The 21,812-nt window shown below is 43.4% G+C and overlaps 1 protein-coding gene across 1 annotated transcript; it reads left to right on the forward strand.

Moving 5' to 3' along the window:
* Nucleotides 1–8,568: 8,568 nt before the first annotated feature.
* Nucleotides 8,569–10,592, forward strand: LOC124676036 (putative 4-hydroxy-4-methyl-2-oxoglutarate aldolase 2). The gene is made up of 3 exons (XM_047212116.1): nt 8,569–8,788; nt 8,902–8,972; nt 9,834–10,592. Exon 3 carries the CDS (start codon nt 9,847–9,849, stop codon nt 10,351–10,353), a length of 507 nt encoding a protein of 168 aa, XP_047068072.1. The 5' UTR covers nt 8,569–8,788; nt 8,902–8,972; nt 9,834–9,846; the 3' UTR covers nt 10,354–10,592.
* Nucleotides 10,593–21,812: the final 11,220 nt, after the last annotated feature.

The raw sequence follows: 21,812 nt of genomic DNA on the forward strand, positions 1-21,812 counted from the left end.
GTAAATGATCACCCGGATGGACAGTCCCATTTTCATAATAGTAGTTATTCATAACACATTCAACAATTTTCATAGGTATTTTAAAAGGATCCAATTGAGCTTGCGGTGGTTCATCTACTACCGTAACAATGGTAGTAGTAATCCCAAATAGGTAATCAAATGGAGAAGCCTCCATAATAAAATAAGCAGTAGCAGACAGAAACAAAACAACACTTAGTTACCTTTACCAATTCCACTCTTCAATAACGCTTCACTCCCCGGCAACGGCGCCAGAAAGTAGTACCCTTCCCTGCCAAGGTAAAGGAACATTCTGTTGTAACTATTGTGGTTAATAAAAGTAAAAACAAAGCTATAGAACCTGATGAAGAAATAACTATTGAACCTGTGGTAGCAATAGTAAAGGACTTGGTTACTGAAAATGTAGAAGATGGACATATTATATTTTGTGAAGATGCCTCTAATATTATTTCACATCCTAGTAAATCCAAGAAAACTAGTGTTCTTGTGCTTTCTGTTAGAATAGGTGATCATTGCTATTATGGTTTATGTGATATTGGTGCAAGTTCTAGTGCTGTTCCTTATGAGCTTTACAGGGAAATTATGTAGGAAATTGGTCCTTGTGAACTTGAAGAAATTGATGTGGTTATTCATCTTGCTAATAGAGATACCATCTCTCCAATTGGTATTGTAAGAGATGTGGAAGTTTTATGTGGTAAGATTAAATATCATGCTGATTTTCTAGTACTTGGTTCTGCTGCTAGTAAGACTTGTCCTATAATTTTTGGTAGGCCTTTCTTGAATACTTGTGGCGCTGTTATAGATTGCAAGAAGGAGAAAATTCTTACTAAATTTGATGGAGAGTCTTATGAAATTAATTTTTCTAGGTTTGCTAAAGCTCCTTATAAAACTAAATTGCCTAGTGAGGATTTTATAGTTGAACAAATTGCTTCTATCGTTGTTGCTCCTAACAATGCTTTGCAGCAATATATGGAGGATCATGAAAGTGAGGTCTTTATGGAGGAAAGAAAGGAAACTGACGAGATTTTTCTTCATCAACCAAAGATGCTCAAGCACGATTTACCTATGGAAGAATTGGGTACCACACTACCACCCAAGGAGGATCCTGTTTTTGATCTAAAACCTTTACCTGATGATCTTAAAGATGCTTATATTGATGATAAGAAAATATATCGTGTTATTATTAGTTCTAAACTTTCAGAACAGGAAGAGGAAAGATTATTGGGAGTATTGAAGATGCACCGAGGAGCTATGGGATATACTCTTGATGATTTGAAGGGGATTTCTCCTACTATATGTCAGCATGCTATTAATATGGATCCGGATGCAAAGCCAGTTGTTGAACATCAACATCGTTTAATTCCTAATATGAAGGATGTGGTAAGAAATAAGGTATTGTAACTTCTTGATGCTGGTATTATTTATCCTATTGCTGATAGTAGATGGGTTAGTCTTGTGCATTGTGTCCCTAAGAAAGGAGGAATTATTGTTGTGCCTAATAAGAATAATGAACTTATTCCTCAAAGAGTAGTAGTTGGGTATAGGATGTGCATTTATTTTAGAAAATTTAATAAAGTTACTAAGAAAGATCATTATACTTTACCTTTTATTGATCAAATGTTAGAAAGGTTGTCTAAAAAAACACATGTTTGTTTCCTTGATGGTTATTCTGGGTTCTCTCAAATTGCTATTAAAAAGCAAGATCAAGAGAAAATCACTTTTACTTGTCCTTATGGAACTTATGCTTATAGACGTATGCCTTTTGGTTTGTATGCTCCTGCTACATTTTAAAGATGCATGTTTGCTATCTTTCATGGTTTTGTGAAGAAATTGTGGAGGCATTCATGGACGATTTCTTCATCTATGAGACTTCTTTTGATAATTGTTTGCACAATCTTGATAAAGTTTTTCAGATATGTGAAGAAACTAATCTTATTCTTAATTGGGAGAAATACCACTTTATGGTAAATGAAGGAATTGTTCTTGAACATAAAATTTCTGAAAGAGGTATTGAAGTCGATAGAGCCAAAGTGGAAGCAATTGAGAAAATTCCCTATCCTAGGGATGTTAAAGGTATTCGTAGTGTTCTTGGTCATGCTGGTTTCTAGAGGAGATTTATTAAAGATTTCTCTAAAATTTCAAAGCCTCTTATAATCTTCTCCAAAAGGATGTACCTTTTTCTTTTGATGATGATTATAAGGAAGTTTTTGAAACTCTAAAGAAGACTTTAACTACTGCTCCTATTGTTTAACCACCTGATTGGAATTTACCCTTTAAAATTATGTGCGATGCTAGTGATTTTGCGGGAGGTGCTGTTCTTGGACAGCGAGTAGATAAGAGATTGAATGTTATTCATTATGCTAGTAAGACTCTTGATGTTGCCCAAAATAATTATGCTACTACTTAAAAAGAATTTCTAGTTGTAGTCTTTGCTTGTGATAAGTTTAGACCTTATATTGTTGATTCGAAAGTTACTATTCATATTGATCATGCTGCTATTAGATACCTTATGGAGAATAAAGATGCTAATCCTAGACTTGTTAGATGGGTGTTGCTTTTAAAAGAGTTTGATTTGCATATTGTAGATAGGAAGGGCGCTGAAAATCCTGTTGCTGATAATTTGTCTAGATTGGAAAACATTTCTTATGATCCGATTCCTGTTAATGATAGTTTTCCAAATGAACAATTGGCTGCAATAAAGGTAACCTCGCGTGAGAGTCCTTGGTATGCTAATTATGCTAACTTTATTGTTTCCAAGTATTTGCCTCCAGCATTTAGATCTCAGCAGAGAAGGAAATTCTTTTATGATTTGAGGCATTATTTTTGGGATGACCCACACTTATATAAAGAAGGAGTGGATGGTATTATGCGAAGATGTGTTTCGGAATATGAACAACAGGAGATATTGAGAAAATAGCATGGTAGTGCTTATGGAGGACATCATGCTGGAGATAGAACTGCACAAAAGGTTCTACAATCAGGTTTTTATTGTCCTACTCTTTTTAAAGATGCAAGAAAGTTTATTTTATCTTGTGATGAGTGCCAAAGAGTTGGTAATATTTCTAGACGCAATGAAATTCCTATGAATTAGTATCTTGTTACTGAACCATTTGACTGTTGGGGATTTGACTTTATGGATCCTTTTCCTCCTTCAGAAGGTTATACTCATATACTTGTTGCTGTTGATTATGTTACTAAATGGGTAGAAGCTATACCAACAAAGAGTGTTGATGGTGTTACCTCATTAAAAATGCTTAAAGATGTTATTTTCCCTAGATTTGGTGTGCCTAGATATCTTATGACTGATGGAGGTTCTCATTTTATTCATGGTGGTTTTAGAAAGACACTTGCTAGATATGATGTTAATCATAGAATTGCTTCAGCCTATCATCCTCAAACAAGCGGGCAAGTAGAATTATCAAAACGAGAGATTAAATCTATCTTGCAAAAGACAGTCAATAAATCTAGGAAGAATTGGGCTAGTAAGTTAAATGATGCTTTATGGGCTTATCGAACTGCTTATAAAAATCCTATGGGTATGTCTCCTTACAAAATGGTTTACGGAAAGGCTTGTCACTTGCCTTTAGAATTAGAACACAAAGCTTACTCGGCAGTGAAAGAACTTAATAGAGACTTCAAACTAGCCGGTAAGAAAAGGTTGCTTGACTTGAGTTCTTTAGATGAATGGAGGAGTGAAGCTTATGAAAATGCTAAACTCTTTAAAGAGAAGGTTAAAAAGTGGCATGATAAGATAATTCTTAAAAGAGAGTTCCATGTAGGTGATAAAGTTTTATTGTATAAGTCTAGTCTTAGATTTTTTGCAGGAAAATTACTCTCAAAATGAGAAGGACCTTTTATTATCGAAGAGGTGTATCGTTCTGGTGCCATAAAATTGCTACCTTAAAGGATAATACTACACAAGTGGTGAATGGGCAAAGACTCAAACATTATATTTCTAGAGATTCTTATAATGAAGATGTTGATCTTATTCAAGTGGTGACCCTAGAAGAATTCATTAAGGAGCAATTCCAGGAATCTGCAGAGTCCATTTTTGAATAGGTAACAGTTCTAGTAAGAAAAAGTTCTTGTTAGGATTTCCAGGTTATGTTTTTGCCGTTTTTGCTAAATATGAAAAATTACGAGACGGAAACAGTTACAAGAAGGTGCCTAGGGGCACCAAACCACCCCTAGGTGCGGGCCAGCTCTAGGCCGAGCATAGGCATGGTCTAGGTGCCCTGGAGCGCCTCTCCGACCTAGTTTCGCCTTGTTCCCTTCCTTTAGTTACGAAATTTTTGTTATATAATCCCCCGGATCCTCCGAGATCCGTATATCGTGTTCTCGTCGTGTTTTCGTTTCAAGCTGTTTCTGCCAGGATCTGTTCTCAGTTTTAGAGGCACCATGGTCTCCACCAACAACAACAATGGCAAGGAGCTGCCGGAAGATAATCCCCGATTCGTCATCGGTATTGGTATCCCCTTGGCTTGTTCCAAGCTTGGGGGAGTGCTGCGGTATCACACTATTCCCTTTTACCTATTTACTTTTTAGTAGAGTCATATCATGAGTAGCGAAGTTATCATATATGGTAGTTTGCAGTGTGAAAGTATCTCTCCTTTGGTTGATTATTGATGTATCCCTTGGTGTGAGTTGCCGTTAGGGAATATTAATGAGAAGTTTTTATCATTTACTTTCTACACATCTTATTTTAGTTTGTAATTTCTGTCTTGTGATTAATCTTGTTGGTTAGTATTTGTATCACTTTGGGAGCATAAAGTAATTCTAGTTGGTCTTGGCAAACTTAGCATTGGTCAGTAGCAACATTACTTTGAGGCTTAAGTAGAAAAGAGAGAGATACATGTAGATATATTATTCCATTATCTTTCTTTCTTGTGGCTCATAAGCTTAATATTCTTAAGATTAAATCATTTGTACTCCCAAGGAAGATTGCATGATTTTTTCTGTCACATGTATATTTGTTTGTATCGCTCAAATCTTATGCTTGCTACCCAACCTTGCTAGCCAAAGACACGTACTAAGAGGGAATGCTTCTCGTGCATCCAAACCATGAACCAAAAACGCGTGCCATTTGTGGTCACCATACCTACCTATATGTGGTATTTCACCGCCACTCCAAAGTAAATTGCTTGTGTGCTACCTTTAAACTTTCAAACATTACTACCCATTTTGTTCTTAGCTCATGGGAAATTAGTCTAAAAATCTATTGTGATAAGGACTATGCAACTTATAAGTTGCTTGTTGTGCGATAACCATGTCGTCTGGGGAAAGCCATCAACGTGTCTCTTTTTGTTGAATATCATGTTTTACCATGCTATGAATGTCCATCTTGTGTGAAATAATTGGGGTTACCATGCTTAGATCGGAGTATGCATATTTGTTAGAGAAGAACAAAGGGCCGCCAACCGAATCCATGTTCACATGGTGGAAGTTTCAGCTGGACAATTAAATCCTCAAATCTCAGTCTGATAATATTACAGTTGAATGCTTAAAGCATTAACCTGAGGAGTCCAACCATCTGTTTTCATGTTGTCCTGGTATGGATGTCTAAAGTTGAGATTTTTCAAAATCGAGAAATCAAATGCGATTTATCTCCTTGGACCTTTGTACATGCGGCATGGAGGTACCCCTTTTGCGATACTTGGTTGAAAGTATATGCATATGTTGAAGATCTTCGGTAATCATTAAAGTAAGTCAAGGTTGTGGGCGCTAATGGTATATGGGAATCAGGCACGCAACTTATATGACGAGTCATATTAATTATCACTACCGTTGACATAGACATGCATACCTCTCAAAATATATATTTTCAATACTCCTATTGCATTTAAAACAAAAAGCACTAGCACATGAGTAATCTTGCTTCCCTCTGCGCAGGGCCTTTCTTTTACTTTTATGTTGAGTCAGTAAACCTATTTCCTCTACCTCAAGCAAGCATTTGAGTTGTTGTGATCCAACCATTTATATATATTGATCCATTCGATTCTCTCTTTTATTCTCCCTTGTGTATTACAATACTTTTATCGCAATGAATATGATTCTGAAAGCTATCTATGATTGTAAAGAGATTGTATTGATTGAGCATGTGATTTCTGCAATAAGCTCTAATATAAAGACTCTGCTCGAAAGATAAGTACCATTTGTTAATTGTTCTCTGACCAAGAACAAAAGTTTGCCATCATCAATTATGATTTCCTCTATGCACCTCTATTTAGTGATTCCTTACTCATTGCAAGTTGAATTATATGAGAAGAAGTTGTTGTCTATAATGACTTGTGTATTGGTAATTATGATACTTCTTGTCCTTATTTTGTTTATTGACACTTCACTCCATAAACCCGTGGTCTGGTTTACCAAGTTCAGTTTCGCTTGGGGACAAGCGAGGTCTAAGCTTGGGGGAGTTGATACGTCCAATTTGCATCACTATTTTATATCATAATTTATTGTTATTCATTGATATATTTCATATTTAGAGGTAATACTTATGTCATTTCATCTATTTTTTGCATGTTTGATGATTATTGGAGAATTAACCACCGGAGCCAGGAATCTGCCGAAAAAAGGACCGTCAAGGCACCATATTTCTAAAGACCAACAATTCCTAACAAAGATACAGAAAATCATATTTTTCCGGATGACGGAGTAAGCCAGAAGGGGAGGCCGAGATGGGCCAGGGGGGCTCCAAACCACCCCTAGGCGTGGGCCCACCTCAGGCCGCGCCTAGGCATGGTGTGGCCGCCCTGGCCAACCTCTGAGGACGCCCCCTCGCGTATATCAACCCCTCGGGAAACCTAAGATCGGGGGTACGACGAGAGAAATATTCCGCCACCGCTACGGGGCGGAGACAGAGAGGGAGAAAAGCTCTCCGGCAGGCTGAAATCTGCTGGGGAAATTCCTTCCCGGAGAGGGAAGATCGTCACCACCATCGAGCTGGACTTCATCGGGATCATCATCACCATCATCTCCACCACCAGCACCATCATCACCGCCATCTCCACGCCGTCCCGCTGTAACATCTTGGGTTCAATACTTGTCTAGTCCATAGGAGAAACTTTTCCGGTGTTGATTACTCCTTGTAGTTGATGCTATTGAGTGAAACCATTGAATTAAGGTTTATGTCCAGATTGTTATTCATCATTATATCACCTCTGATTATGATCCATATGATGTCTCGTGAGTAGTTTGTTTAGTTCTTGAGGACATGGGAGAAGTCATGTTGTTAGTAGTGGAACTAGACTGAGTAATATGCAATGATATGATATTTAAATTGTGGTGCTATTATTCTAGTGGTGTCATGTGAACATCGACTACATGATACTTCACCTTTATGGGCCTAGGGTAATGCATTGTGTATTTGTCTACTAATTGTGGGGTTGCGGGAGGATAGGAACCCAAACCCCCGTTAGAAAACCGGTGCACAAGGGGGTGTAGGGTCTCAAAGTTTAAGGTTGTGGTTAGATTTATCTAAATTACTTTCTTATTGTTGCGGATGCTTGCAAGAGGTATAAACACAAGTATGCATTAGTTCAAGTATGGGGTAGTGCATTAGCATAAGTTCACCCACACAACATTTACCAAACCACTGATATTATTTAACTATGTGAAGCAAAAGCAATTGACGTGATTCCCGTGTGTCCTCAGGAACGTTTGGTCATCATAAGTAAAACAACCGGCTTGTCCTTTTCTTTGCTCTAAAAAGGATTGGGCCACTCACTGCAATTATTATTACTGCATTTTATTTACTCGTAATTTATTTATCTGCAATACCAAATACCCCTGCAAACCTGTTTGCTAGTGTTTACAGTGAATCCTCAACCAAAACTGCTCGTCAACACCTTCTGCCCCTCTTTGGGTTCGACACTCTTATTTATCGAGAGTACTATGATACACCCCTCTATACTTGTGGGTCATCACGGCGTCGTAGCGGGAGAGTTTCCCGCGCCGCGCACTGGCATCACTGACAGCGTGGCCCCATCGCAAAACTCGAGGCGCCAGCGCGCACGATTTGCGCCCAATTGGGCTCGAAATTGCGTCGACGCTTTTTGAGACGCCAGTGTGAGCCCATTTTCATTGCCGTCCCCCTAAAATACTATCGAGGCCGCTATCGAGAGGCGGGCGCCGGTGGAGATGCTCTAACTTCCATATTATCACATTAACACCGTTTACGTAGCTCCGATGTGCCAGAGGCAGCATCAAGTTTAGCTTAGAAGGCATCACCAGGCATGGGAGATTTTTTTAAGTATCAAGTCACCTGAAAAAATACAAATGCAGTTCGGAAAGAAATGCAACTCGTTTTAGTTGCATTTTCGGGTAGAAAAGTGCAGTTGTATTTTTTTATGTTGGAAAATGCAACCCAAAATCAGCTCTGCTCAGCTTTTAATACTCTTTTTTTGCAAGCTAGAAAATTCTAAGACATACTAGCAAATCCGAAAGAAAGATGATGTAGTAGCACATAGGTCTGTTTCACTGTACATGCAGGCAGCTAACCAACCTGATGCAGGTCATGTCACGCTCACACAGGCCGTGACACATGACACTGGTCGGGCGAGCACGAGCACGGCGACCTCGTCCATCCGCTCCGCCACCCACCACCAAAGGCATCATCTTTTTCCTCTAGACCAGAAAGCAGTAGCTCCGCTTCTTCTTTCCCCCTAATTCCACCCCTTCTTCCCCAACCCAGGCGTCCTCCTCTTTCCTTGGATTGGATCCCATTCCTCCCTTCTGATCGGAGGAGACTGCTGCTGGAGTGAACGTCTCGGTAAGGGATCCGAATCTCTCCGTTGCTTCCATTTCGGGTCTCCGCTGCGCTCGCCGTCCCCGCCGGATCTCTATTTCTTTACTTCAGGATCGATCTCATCTCAGATTTCACAGGACTGCCTCCCGCCCTCCCACACCTCCTTCGCCTTCTCACTTCCGGAGACCAACCGGCGGCGCGCGACCAGGTAATTCCTCCTTCCCCGTTTCCTCTGCGCCTGTCCCCTGATTTGCTAGGTTGTGGGGGAGGAGAGTGATCTTGTGAGATCATCACAATGGATTCCAATGTTTTCTGTCGTAATCCGAGTGAGCCAGCCAGGACGGCATGTACACCTTATAAGTGTCCTGTCCAGGTTTCTGATAATATATGTACAAGAGATGGTCATTTTGTTGTACTCCTTATATGTTATGAGTTTCAGTCACTGATAGTTGTTTACCTACGTGATTCAGGATGCCTACCCAGCTGCTGTGTTATCAGCTCGAATTCATGATTTCCATCTATTTGGATTTTTTTTTTGTTATGCTGATCGATTGAATGAATGCGGATCTTTACTTTGCTTACTCCTGTTGATTACGCTCCATGCTCGTTAGTAACGTGTGCTCTTTTTTTTCATGCCAAGCAGCCCTGAAGCTACTTACCATCATCCTTATTGTAGCATGAGCTTAATTGCATAATTTGCAGATTTTTGAAACAATCATCCTTATTACTAACTATCTGAAGCTACCTACTATCATCCTGAATCCATGATTTTCCATCTGTTCGGAAAATTTGTTGGTATGCTGATCGATTTTCAAAACATTCATTGTTATGCTCCAGTTCATGATTTCCATCTATTACTTTGCTTACTCCTATTGACAAAGATTCGTGCTCAATAGTAATCTTTCTCCTCTTTTCATGCCAAGCAACCCTGAAGTATCATGAGCTTTATTGCATGATTTGCATATATTTGGATAATCCGTTGTTATGATGAATTTGTATTGGTGATTGAATGACTGGCTTTACTCCCGCTGACAATGTTTGTTTTTTTTCTTATTTTGATGCCATGCAGCTCTTAAGCTAAAATGGCAGCGCTGCCATTGGCCACCGCCGAGGTGTGCGACGCAAACTCGCACCTGATCACCAACGGCGAGCTCCGCGCCCTCCAGCCCATCTTCCAGATCTACGGGAGGCGGCAGGTCTTCGCTGGCCCCATCGTGACACTCAAGGTGTTTGAGGACAACGTCCTAGTGCGTGAGTTCCTGGAGGAGAAGGGCCAGGGCAGGGTGCTGGTGGTCGATGGTGGTGGCAGCCTGCGCTGCGCCATCCTGGGTGGCAACCCCGTCCAGCAGGCGCAGAACAACGGTTGGGCGGGCATCGTGGTGAACGGGTGCATCCGGGACGTGGACGAGATCAACGGGTGCGACATTGGCGTGCGGGCACTCAACTCGCACCCAATGAAGGCAAACAAGAAGGGGATGGGCGAGAAGCATGTCCCAGTGACCATTGCTGGCACCAGGATCTGCGACGGCGAGTGGCTCTACGCTGACACCGACGGGATCCTCGTCTCCAGGACTGAGCTGATCGTGTAGTCGTCGATGTTTAGAGTGTCTGTTTATTCCCCTTTGGATGGATGTATTGTCTTGAAAGTAAAAAATATGATGAAAACCGGGCTCTATGTAAAAAGATAGTAGGAGGCAGACGAGGAGGGCTGCTGTTGCTGCGTGCTTCTGCCCCTCCAAACTGAATATGCTGCTATATCTGAAGCCTAAACATTGTAATAAGATAGCTTGGCGAATGGGAATAATAATTGGTGCCTTACTTAAACATAGATTTATATCTCGCGCATCTTCAATTTGAGGTGTTTTCTCATGAGAAACCTTGAGGCATTAACATGGTACATGTTCATCTCTAGCCATGGCTGTACTGTCACAAAGAGTGATGGAACTTAACATCTGTGTGTGCCAGCTGAGACTGCATGAACTGCAGCCTGATTTATCTATCTGACCTGTGGTGTCATAATAGCCCATGAACCGCGTTCCTGTGATGCTGTCTCAAGGATTACGAGTCGAAAAATCGAGCCGAGTTGTTAGGGTACCGACTAATCGTGACTAGTCTAGACTAGTGTTCGACTAGTCGACATGTACTCTGTCAGTAGCTAGTACAAAATAAGTTGAACGCAAGTTATGTAACATAATAATACTATAACCTAGACAGCTATCCACCGGTACTTCTAGATAATTGTTCATGCCCAAATTGAGTCGAATTACAACGACTAGTCTAGACTAGTCCATGACTAGTCACTCGACCACTTACTCTATGAACTAGTCGAGTCGAGAAAGCTAGTCGATAATTAAGTTAGGACTCATAGACTAGTCGCGAGACTAGTCTAGACTAGTCATTACACTCATAATCCATGTGCTGTGTGCTACTTGATGATTAACCATCCATGGGGAACACGTTGCCACTAGTGGAGAACATGCCTGTTGTCGCGGGCCGTTAGAGGCTTTTGTCCCGGCCGGCCACCCAGGACAATAGAGGCGGGGCAAAAGGCCCAACCTTTTGTCCCGGCCTGGTTACCTGCGGGGACATAAAGTCCACCACGTGGCTGCGATGCAGGTGTTTGGGCTGGAGGACCTTTTGTCCCGGCTCGTAATCACAACCAGGACAAAATGTTTTTTTTTCATTTATATTTTTTCATTTTCATTTTCATTTTCATTTTTCATTTTTTGTTACTCTCTCACTTGGACCATTTTTAACACTAATTACACATAATCTATACTCAAATTCTAGACTTGGTCACTTACCGGTCGGTCACCCATCTTCACACTACTCCACCCTCAGCACACTCAATTTCTCGGTTCTTTCCTACCATGCTCCCGCGAATGTGGTTGTACCTTGTTGTAAATACTACTATAAGATAATAATATAGCATTCCAATGTGAGGAATTTGAATATCTTTAAATTTTTAAACCGCAAGTGGACAAATAATATATGCATAACTATTAGAAAAATGTGAGGAATTTGAATATGGAATAATTTTAATTTTATTCATTTATTAATATTATTATCAAATAATATATACATTATTCATATAATATGGCCAAACAATTAATATCTTTCAATCCTTAAACCGCAAGTGGACAAATAATATATGCATAACTATTATAAAAATATGATGAATTTGAATATGGAATAATTTTATTTTTATTCATTTATTAATATTATTATTAAATAATATATGCATCATTCATATAATATGGCCAAATAATTAATATCATTCAATCTTTAAACCGCAAGTGGACAAATATTATATGCATAACTATTAGAAAAATGTGTGGAATTTGAAAATCGTCCCATCCAAAAATCTGCGCCTCTTCTTCTAATCCCTTGTCGGTATTCGGCGGCTTGTTCTTCTTATAATTAAACTTCTTTTTCTGCTCGAGACCCGTCCCAATATAATGATTTGCCAAATCATACAAACTCGGAGTATGCTTTCTTGGGACGGGGTTCTGGAGGATCTGCTGGAGGTTGATCGCAGACGGAATAAAAATTGCGTAGGTCTGCAACATATCCACATCATTGTGGATTGCCGCGTCACAGAATCTGATGTTCTTGTCCGCAAAGAAATCGATGACCAGTTGTGGCACTTCATCGGCATGCACAATATGGAAGACCAGAGTATGTTGCGCGACGGAGAGTTGCAGGACGGCGGCGCGTTGGTTACCCTTGTGAGGGTCGGTGAACTCGCAGTCCAAGCCCATGACCTTCAAACACAGAAAAAAATTGCCATTGGGATTTTGGATGCTTTATGATATCTCTAAATTTTAAGCTACATACCTTTGATAACAAAAGCCATGGGAGAACTAACCTTGATTTCCGCGGGCGTCGAGGAAATCCCTCTTGACGACGCGGATCCACCTCTCCACCCCTCTTCGCATGGAGGGTGTACGTGACCTTGAAATTCATCTTCTCCATGACATCGTAGTAGACTTCAGATCGAGGGAAGTCAAGGGCGCGAGCTAGCTTGACCATTTCGGGTTCAATGAGGGCCGACCGGGGCGCGGGAGAGAGAGAGGCCGGCGCCGGCCTAGCTCTTTTTTTTGAGAGAGATGTGGCTAATGGTGTAGTTTTGGTGGCTATGGAGATCTGAGGAAGAACAAGGCATGTATATAGGGGAGAGGGAGGTGAAAAGGTCGGTCATGACGCCGGCGGCGATGCAAATTCCGACGCCGATGATCGTTATGCTTCTCTCTGTTTTTCGTGTGCACTAATGCCGAGACGAATCGATTTCCACGCGGGAACGAACGGTTGGACCTTATGTCCCGGCTCGTGTCTCCAGCCGGGACAAAAGGGCTGCCAGTAGGACTTGAAAGACCTCAGATCCTTTTGTCCATGTTGGAGGTTTCAACCGGGACAAAAGGCTTTAAAGAACCACGACAAAAGACCCGTAGTTTCTCGGTGATTTCGGGGCGACGTGGGCGGCCTATTTGTGCTGACTCTAGATTGGACCGGGATAAAAGACCTGAACGGAAGCCCAATTTTCTACTAGTGTGCTCTCCCAGCCCGTGCACAGGATGACAATGCAAAAGGCCAAAGACCAATGTATGAGGATCAGAGGAAAAGGAATGCTTGTAATACACCACCATCTCAACGACGGCAACCTCCTCCCGAGGGACTTGCAAAAGGTGAATGTGGACGCCAGCTTCGGAGAAGTACCGGACAGGCTGGCCTAGTTCTAATGGAGCAGCTTCCCTCCACAATTGCAGATCCGTGGCGGAAGCCCTCGTCTCTTTGGAATGTCTGAATATTATATTACTTCCATCCTAAAATTTAAGGCTTATATTATTTTTAAAAGGTTAAACTATGTTAAATTTAATTATATTTTTATCAAAAATCATTAACATGTAAAATACAAATTCAATATTATTAGATAGATAGTGAAATATATATTTATATGGTATCTACAAAATATCATATTTGTTGATAGGTTTTTCTAAAAGTTTGATCAAACTTTACATGGTTTGATTTTTCAAAAATAAATATAAGCCTTCAATTTTGGGATGGAAGTAGTATTTGGTATGTAGGGATAACTAACTTAGAAGCACTCATTGTACTACACATAGCGGGTACAAAGACAAAAGTCATGGAGATTCAAATTGTTTTTTAAAATACATAAAAAAACTTTACTGTATTCATACATTAAGGATTATAGTGTTTTCCAATTAATTAGCGAAAACCAGTCAAAATAGACACGAACTTTTGGCTTTCAGGTGTGCAAGAACTCATTTTGAACAATAAAAGTCGAAAAAAAAATACTAAAACTAGAACATCAGGAGTCGCGCATGGAGGTAAGAGCATGTCTAACAGGCCCCGTATTCCTATGCCCCGTATAACGCTCGCACGTATCGAAAAATTGCTAACGAAAGAGCCATTCCGTCTAGCAGACCCCGTATTTCGTCCCGTATTTTCAAAAATTAAAACCCCAGGAAGTTCATCTTCATTGATCATACTACGGATCATACATACATTGCGATCATACCTACATCTATCCTACATCTATTCGTCAAGGATGACGAATGGGATGAACGCGATGGAGGCCGCCTTCTCCTGCGCCTCCCGCGCCTCGAACTCTCGGACGGCGGCGATGGCCACCGCCTCCTCCTCTGCCTCCGGCCGAGCCTTCTCGGCGGCATCCTTCTCGGATGCGGCCACCGCCTGCAGGAAGGCCGCCTCCTCCTCTGCCGCCTCCGCTTCCTCCTCGCCGGCTCGCGGATCTCCTCCGCTTCCTCCGCCGCTGGTGCTGCCGATGCTTGCCGCCCATGCCGCCTTCGACGCGCGGTCACACTCGCAGTCGGCGCGCCACTTCTCGAAGGCGACGCCGCTCATCGGCTTGAGCGGCGGGTCTTGTCGGTACCACCGCCCACCCGCGGCGAACTCCCGGAGCGAATCCGGCACGTAAAGCGCGCTGGCGTACCGGCACGCCGCACGGCGACTCCCCTAGGCGGAGCGCTTGCACTGGCGCCGCCACGCCTCCTCAACGGTGTCCGGCGAGCGGGATCGCTTCGATCCGCTCGCAGGCGAGCCGGTACTGCGGCCGCGAGCGTACATGCCGGAGATGGGGTGGAATGCGGCGCGGGGGAGTGAGGAATTTCTCGCCGGAGCAGGATGGAGGAGGCGGCGGCGCACGACGGAGCTAGGGTTGCGAGTGAGGGGTTAACCCCTCACTCGCACCTGCGCCCAGTATAAGTAGGGGGCGGCGGGGCCGATTTCCTAGGCCCCGTATTCCGCCGAAACGGGCCGGCCCGAATACGGGGCCTGCTAGACGGTCCAAATCGCTCCTGCCCCGTATCCCGCCGGAATTTTACGGGGTGGGCGGGTTATAAGGGGCCTGTTAGACATGCTCTAACCTCGTTGATTGCCTCAGTTTGGTGTTTGATTGCCGCATGAACAGCAATCCAGATGGAAATAAAACAGAGTATTTTACCTCAAAACAAAGCATTTGGCAAGAATTCAGTTCATTGATTTGAATTAACAAAATGCCATTCTTGTAGTAGTAGGATTCGCTGACCAGCTTCTGATTTCATTCGCCAACTCGTCCAGCGCGGAGTTTCTTCCGTTGGCGAAGACGACACGTAGCGACTGGAGCACCAGGGCGCCGCGGAGCAAGGACTTGAGCAGCATCCTCTGCACGTTGGCCCCCTCGTACTGCTCCACGCTCACCTCCTTGACCCGCTCCCGCAGGCACTGCGCCGCCTGCACATCCGGCACGTCCACGGCGAAGCTCCATTGGTACAGATGATCGCCGGTGCCCCACTCAGGTGAGCCACTGCTGCCGTGCTTGCCGATCTGGAGCGACAGAACAGTGAGGTTCGGCGTCTGCCGCAGGATCCCTGTCACCGCTGCTACGACCCGCGGATCCATCAGACGGCTCCCGAGCTCGAGCCTCGTGAGGTTGTTGAACAGGGGGAATTCGGCAAAGAAATCGTCGCCGCCGGCGAGGGCGTCGGATCGGTCGACCCAGCCGAGGTGGAGGTGCGCGGCGCTCACGAACGGGAGCAGGAGCTCCTCTTTGAGCCTCCCGAAGTCGATCTTCCCGTTGGGCCAGATGCCGGTGCTGCAGACGTTGATCTTTGCCGAAGCGATGGCTGTTAGCGCACCGCCGCCCACGAACGTGAAACACGGCTCGACGGGGACCTCGCCTCTGTAGTCGAAATAAAGACCGTAGTGTCTCGGATGCGTCGATGGTGGCGCTGCGAACATCGTGGCAGCAACGCATGGCGAATGTCCTGAGGCACCTGGCTTCTGGCGCCACCGTGATGTCGGTGATCTCGCAGTCCTCGAGCGCCAGGCAGCCAAGGCGCGGGCAGCTGGAGACGAGCCGCTGGATGTCTTCCCCGCTGGAAGATAAGGGCGAGATATCGATCAGCGCCAGCGTCTCCAGGGACGGGAGATCGATGGTGGACGGCAGCCCGCGCAGGGAGCAGGAGACGAGGTGAAGCGCTCGCAGGGTAGCGCAGGAAAAGAGCTTCTTTGCCGGAAGGTCGATTGGATCGTCGTCTTCCCAATCCTGATCGAATGATTCGCTGTACTTGTCAGCTTCTGCAGAGTAGACGTAGCCGCCATGAGCGAAGCCGAGCTTGATGTCGTCGACCCGACGGCAACCGGTTACGCAGCAGGAGATGTCGTAGGAACCCTGCCTGCGTGTTACGAGGTGGAGCTCCTGGACGCCATAGTCGAGGGCGTAGGAGAGCCAGTGGTGGAGAGTAGAAGAGTCCGACGACATGTACGGGCCCAAGGCCACGCGGAGGCAGCGCAGCCGCGTCTCCCCGCCGCTACAGCGTCTCCGGGCCAGGAGCGCAGCGGTGACCCTGTCGATATGTCCCTCTTGGAAAGATATGGTGTGGACGTCGGCGATGACACGGCGCCATCGGCGGGACAGGACGGCGGCGCGGCCGGCCTCTTCGGTTGGGAGGAAAGAGAGGACGTGGCCGAGCAGGTCGTCCTGGAGGTTGCTGAGGCGGTCGCGTCGGGGCCGCCTCTTGGCGGACAACGAATCCATGGCGGTGTACTGACCAGATGGTTGGTATAATTTGTTTTCTTTAACTGATGCTTGATATGAATTTAGGGCTAAAACTGATTGGATGTCTCAACGAAAAAGAATCCGGCAAAATAGGTTCGATCAGATTAATTGAATTCCTCAATAAAAGAGATTAATCGAATTCCTATACCTTTTGGAAAGCATGATGGGCCCACGGATTAGAAAGAGTTTCAGGAAGCTACTTCTCCTGCTCCGGATCATGGAAGTTGGAACCAGCCAATTTTAGGGAAACGCTATCGTTTGCGTCCTCCTCGATGCATCGTCGCGTGGGAGAAAAGAAAGTAGTGATGTCTCGCGGCGAATTTGTAAGGGTGACCGGATCAGCCCATATTTTTTGTTTCTCTTATCTATAGAAGGTTTACAGGAAGGTCTCCATGAGCTACAAGATGGATGGATTTGAGAGAGAAGGAAAAACCTCCGAAAACGTTTTGCTCGCCCCCCGCGTTGCTCCGCTTTAGGGCGATAAGGGCGGCGACGGAAACCCTAACTAGCCATCCCTCCCCAGTTGTCCCTTTCTCCCTCGTCGCCGCTGAGAGAAGCCTGCCGGCAAAGCCCGCGCGCGGCAGCGACCTCACTCCTCCCGCTCATCGGGTTGAGCTCTCGCAATGGAGGCGACGGGTGGTGAGGGCGGCACCGCCAGTGATTTGGGCCGCCCCCTCCGCCGCGTGGGTGGCATGGGGGCGGAGGCAGCTGGTCGTGTTGTAGAGGTACCTCTACCTCAGGTCTAAATATGGTGGTTCCTCTCTGTGGTGTTCATGCCTCGATGTTGCTCGATCCCGGTGGGATCGCCGGCGTTTGAGTCATGGTGGTGGCGGGTTGGCTCTGACCGGGGAAAACACTTGACTGGCAGTGGTGGTCACGACGTCAATGACGCGGTGCACCATTCCCCTTCTTGGAAGCAACGTTGAGGTATATGTTCCTCTCCTCCCACTCCCTCCCTCACGGGTGAAAACCCAAACCCCTTGGATTGGGGTGATGTGCTGCCGTCGTTTTTCCCTCCTTGAGGTGTCGCCTTGGGATGGGGTGATGGTGGAGCAGTGCGGCGGTCAATAACGGTATGTGGTCTCGCTTGGTGGGGTCACGCGGGAGAAAGCTTTTTGCCGTTAGACATGCATGTCTTCGTTAAGGATGGCAGGGTAGATCAATACAGCGGGTACAAACTTCTAGCATACCCGTACCCACGGATATAAAACTTCACCCATACCCATACCCGTAATTGCTAGTTAACTGCCGGATTAATTAGGTTCAGTTGTCATATTTATCAATTACCAGGTTAAATAGTGGTACTAATCTCCCGATTAATTAGCACTAATTATGAGATTGATTACTGGTAATTTCCTGATTAATTATCTATAGTTGCCATATTACCATTTGACAGATTAATTAGGTCCTAGTTTCCTTATTAATCAGGCGCAGCTGCCAAGTTTTAAAGAGCCTAATATAGTGCATATTTTTCCTTATTTTGCCAAGTTCATAATTGCCAGTTTAAATGGTGTACTTTTTGCCTGCCTAATTGCCAAATTGGTTGATCCAGGTGCCGTGAATGTATTTTGTTTTGGGAACTGCTGGGCGTCTCCCGGGGATCTGATTTCCCAGCCCCCAGGTCGCCAGCCGTCGGATCGGCTATATTGGACGATCAGATCTGCTTCTACTGAATGTAGCGAAAAAATACCTTCCGGCAGCAAAAACATAGCCCGTTTTTGCTACATTGTAGCAAAAAACGGTTCAGTTACGAAATCAAATAAAAAGGCTGAGCTCGCCGGAGACCTCGCCGGAGATCTCGCCGGAGAGCTCGTAGCAAATTTTTTAAATTAAAGTAGCAAAACAATAAAACAATTATATCAAAAAAAATAGCATCACATCGTGATAATATGTTTGCTACGTTGTCTTCGGCGATGTCTCTGACGATTTTCATCTTTGCTATATTATCACATTTTTTTGCTACGTGGTCTCTGGGGAGGTCTCCAGCGAGTCTAGCCTTTTTATTTTTATTTTTCTGAACGAACCGTTTTTTGCTTCAGTCATTTGCTGCCGGAGGTGATTTTTTGCTGCCGAAGGTGTTTTTTTGCTATATGCAAATCTAACCATCAAAATGGTTGATCCGGCGGCTGGGGACCCGGGGGCTGGGAGAGCCTTATCCCCCGGGGGTAACGAATCATTTTCCTTTTGTTTTAGAAATCAAATGAGATGCCACGTGTGGCTGCATGCATATTTTTCGAGTTGTTTATGTCATACTTAAAACAGTGGGCCGCATGGCTAATCCGTTGAACCAGGGAAGTAGCTTTTTGCTGCGATTTTCTTATGTGGTGGGGTTGGGAAATCCGTCGCACGGATGTGATCTTGTGCGGCGCCGCCGTCTAGTCCTGTCCAATAATGTATTGCCTATTTTAGGAAAATATAAGCAAGCTGTAGTTACAAGAAAATCCAAGCAAGCTCTATACAACGCATTCTGCACTTTATGAATGTGCTAGGCTGTGTCTTTGCTGACTCGTGATCTCCGCTGCCACTACGGTCGGGTCTTTGCTGCCACTGCCAGGTCATCAGGTTGTGATGTTACGATGCTGCTCTACACGATCGTTGTGTCCTTCAAGTGTGTCCAGTCGCCGTCGTGCTGCCGCTAGCTAGACGCCCTTTCCCATTTGGTTAGTTCCTGGCTGGCCATTTCATGATTTAGGAAATCGTTTGTATGTCCATTACTTGGCTCTATCGCTAGCACCTTTTGATTTGTTGGTCTTATTTTAGGTTAGCGCTGCAGTGCATAATACTACCACTATTCATTTAAATTGATTTAGTCCAAGGTCAAGTGGTGGGATTCCATTCATGCAACAACTACCATAACCTATCAGGTTATATATAACTTATACATCGGTATCAGTTTGAGTTATTTGTATTTGTTTTTGTTCTAGTGCTTCTTGTTTACCTTATTGTACTCTCCCATATTTACAGGCTGCAACTGGAGAAGTTTACCCCTATGGGATGTCATGAGGTTACACCTCTGATGAAAGGTATCATGTTAATTAGGTGCACACTTGGATAAAGTTCAGCTCTGATGAGTCTCCTCTATTATTTGTTGGTTGGCTGCTTTTTTGCTTTCTTCACTGGTTGCACTTCATTTACCATTTGTTTTCTAAATACTTACTATTTCTTCCCTTGGTTGTGCTCATGAAATATTTATTATTGGAAAATATGGAGTCGGAACAATATGTGTATTGCCTTCTGATAGACACATGTTTGTTCTTAATTTGCCTATTTGTTCTTTCACCTTTTTTGAAGCTAACTACTGCGGGAGAGACTATCTTTGTGTACATGTCCTTGAACAATATATTAAAGTGTCATTATCTTAAATGTCTTTCCTTTTACAACACTGCTATTATTTTGAATAAATCAGCACTGTACTCAATATCTTTTTCAACTGGATGTCGAACCCAGAGGTAATTGCACTTCGTTATATTTGACATGTGGGTGGCATGGAAGAATTTGTAGATAAGAAAGGAATTACATTTAGAAGTCAATTATGTATTTGCACCAAAAAAGGGAGAATCCTAATGCATATTTAGCAACCATTTAAATCAGCTTGCTTTAAGATTCAGAGTTAGTTAATGAAGAACCAAAATGTAAAACATGTAAGAAAAAAAATCAGAACTTGGAGTGGAAAAGTTCCAAATTATCATGGTTTACAAGCAACACTGAAAAAATGCTATTGGATGAACCGTTTATTTCTGAAAAACTCCATATAGATAGATACATCATTTTATCTTGCTTAGGCTTGAAGCATTTATTTGTGCAATCTTTTATTTTTTTTAGTCCAGAAAAAATGATTAATTTACTTGATTTCTTTCCCCATTTATCCTTGCATAAAAGAAGAACATTTTATCAGCTCTAAAAGCTCTTCGACTGCACCATACATGTTCAATTAGATTGTATACCTCACCTCGGAAAATTTGCCACCTTGCTCGGTTCCACTTTGTTATCTAGACCAGTTAATCCACCTTCCGAATCCCATGAACTCCCTTATCGTTGAATCAGATGCCCTGATTTCGTAAAAATGAGCTTTTGTTAATCATTCAATGGACTTTTTGGCATATCTCATTTGTTTGCATATAATATTTCATAACCTCCTAATTATTTTGATAGATACATAGATACGGAAACAAGGATACAATTTCATTTTTTTCAACTCGAGTTTCAGGTTGTATCTGCAGCCGGTGTCACTAACTGAGGTTTGTCTGATCATAGCATCAATCTTCTTCTATACATGTCCTTCTGATTGCCGAACAAGCCCACGTAATTAAGGTTATTAACTATCTATATGTTTCGGACATAATTAGTCCTGTACAACTAAGTTTTTGCGCCACTACTTTAGAAGAACTAGGACTACAAGAAATAGTACTATAAAATAAGTATGATAGACGTCATGTAAATTTTAACCAGAGTATCAGAGGGTGTTGCCTGTTTTATCTGAGACACGAAGCAGTTGAATAATTGCAGGTTGACTTTTGGGTCTTCATTTCCTTGACTGAACTTCTATGTTTCTGGTTAACTGAAACAGATAACTGTTTATGCTTGGCATTATGATTGCTGGCTCTGGATATCATTAAGCAGTATTCAGCCAGTTCTCTTTAAAGAAAATTTGCCTCGGATGCGATTGCCTATCTTAGGCCCCCACGTGATGTTAATTTTTAATAAATATATTTCACTTGTGAATAGAAAGAGAATACATTGATTTATTTTCTTCTCAAAGTCTAGCATTTCTTTGTGTTCCTTTTTTCTAACTCAAGAGTATGCTTTTATGTTTTCCTTCTGATTTTGGTATTTAGCTCTGTATATGTTAATATATTTCGCCTCTAAATGAAGGAAATACACTTCATTTAATCCAGGACTGGAGTGACGCCGATGTCACACTGATGGTCACACTACTGCATCTTGAGGTCGTACTGTACCTGACAGCTG

The sequence above is a fragment of the Lolium rigidum genome, chromosome 7, assembly GCF_022539505.1.
Source record: "Lolium rigidum isolate FL_2022 chromosome 7, APGP_CSIRO_Lrig_0.1, whole genome shotgun sequence".
NCBI lineage: Eukaryota > Viridiplantae > Streptophyta > Magnoliopsida > Poales > Poaceae > Lolium > Lolium rigidum.

What these genes read in the sequence shown, in the direction of transcription:
- LOC124676036 (XM_047212116.1), top strand. Translation starts at nt 9,847, where the DNA reads ATGGCAGCGCTGCCATTGGCCACCGCCGAGGTGTGCGACGCAAACTCG.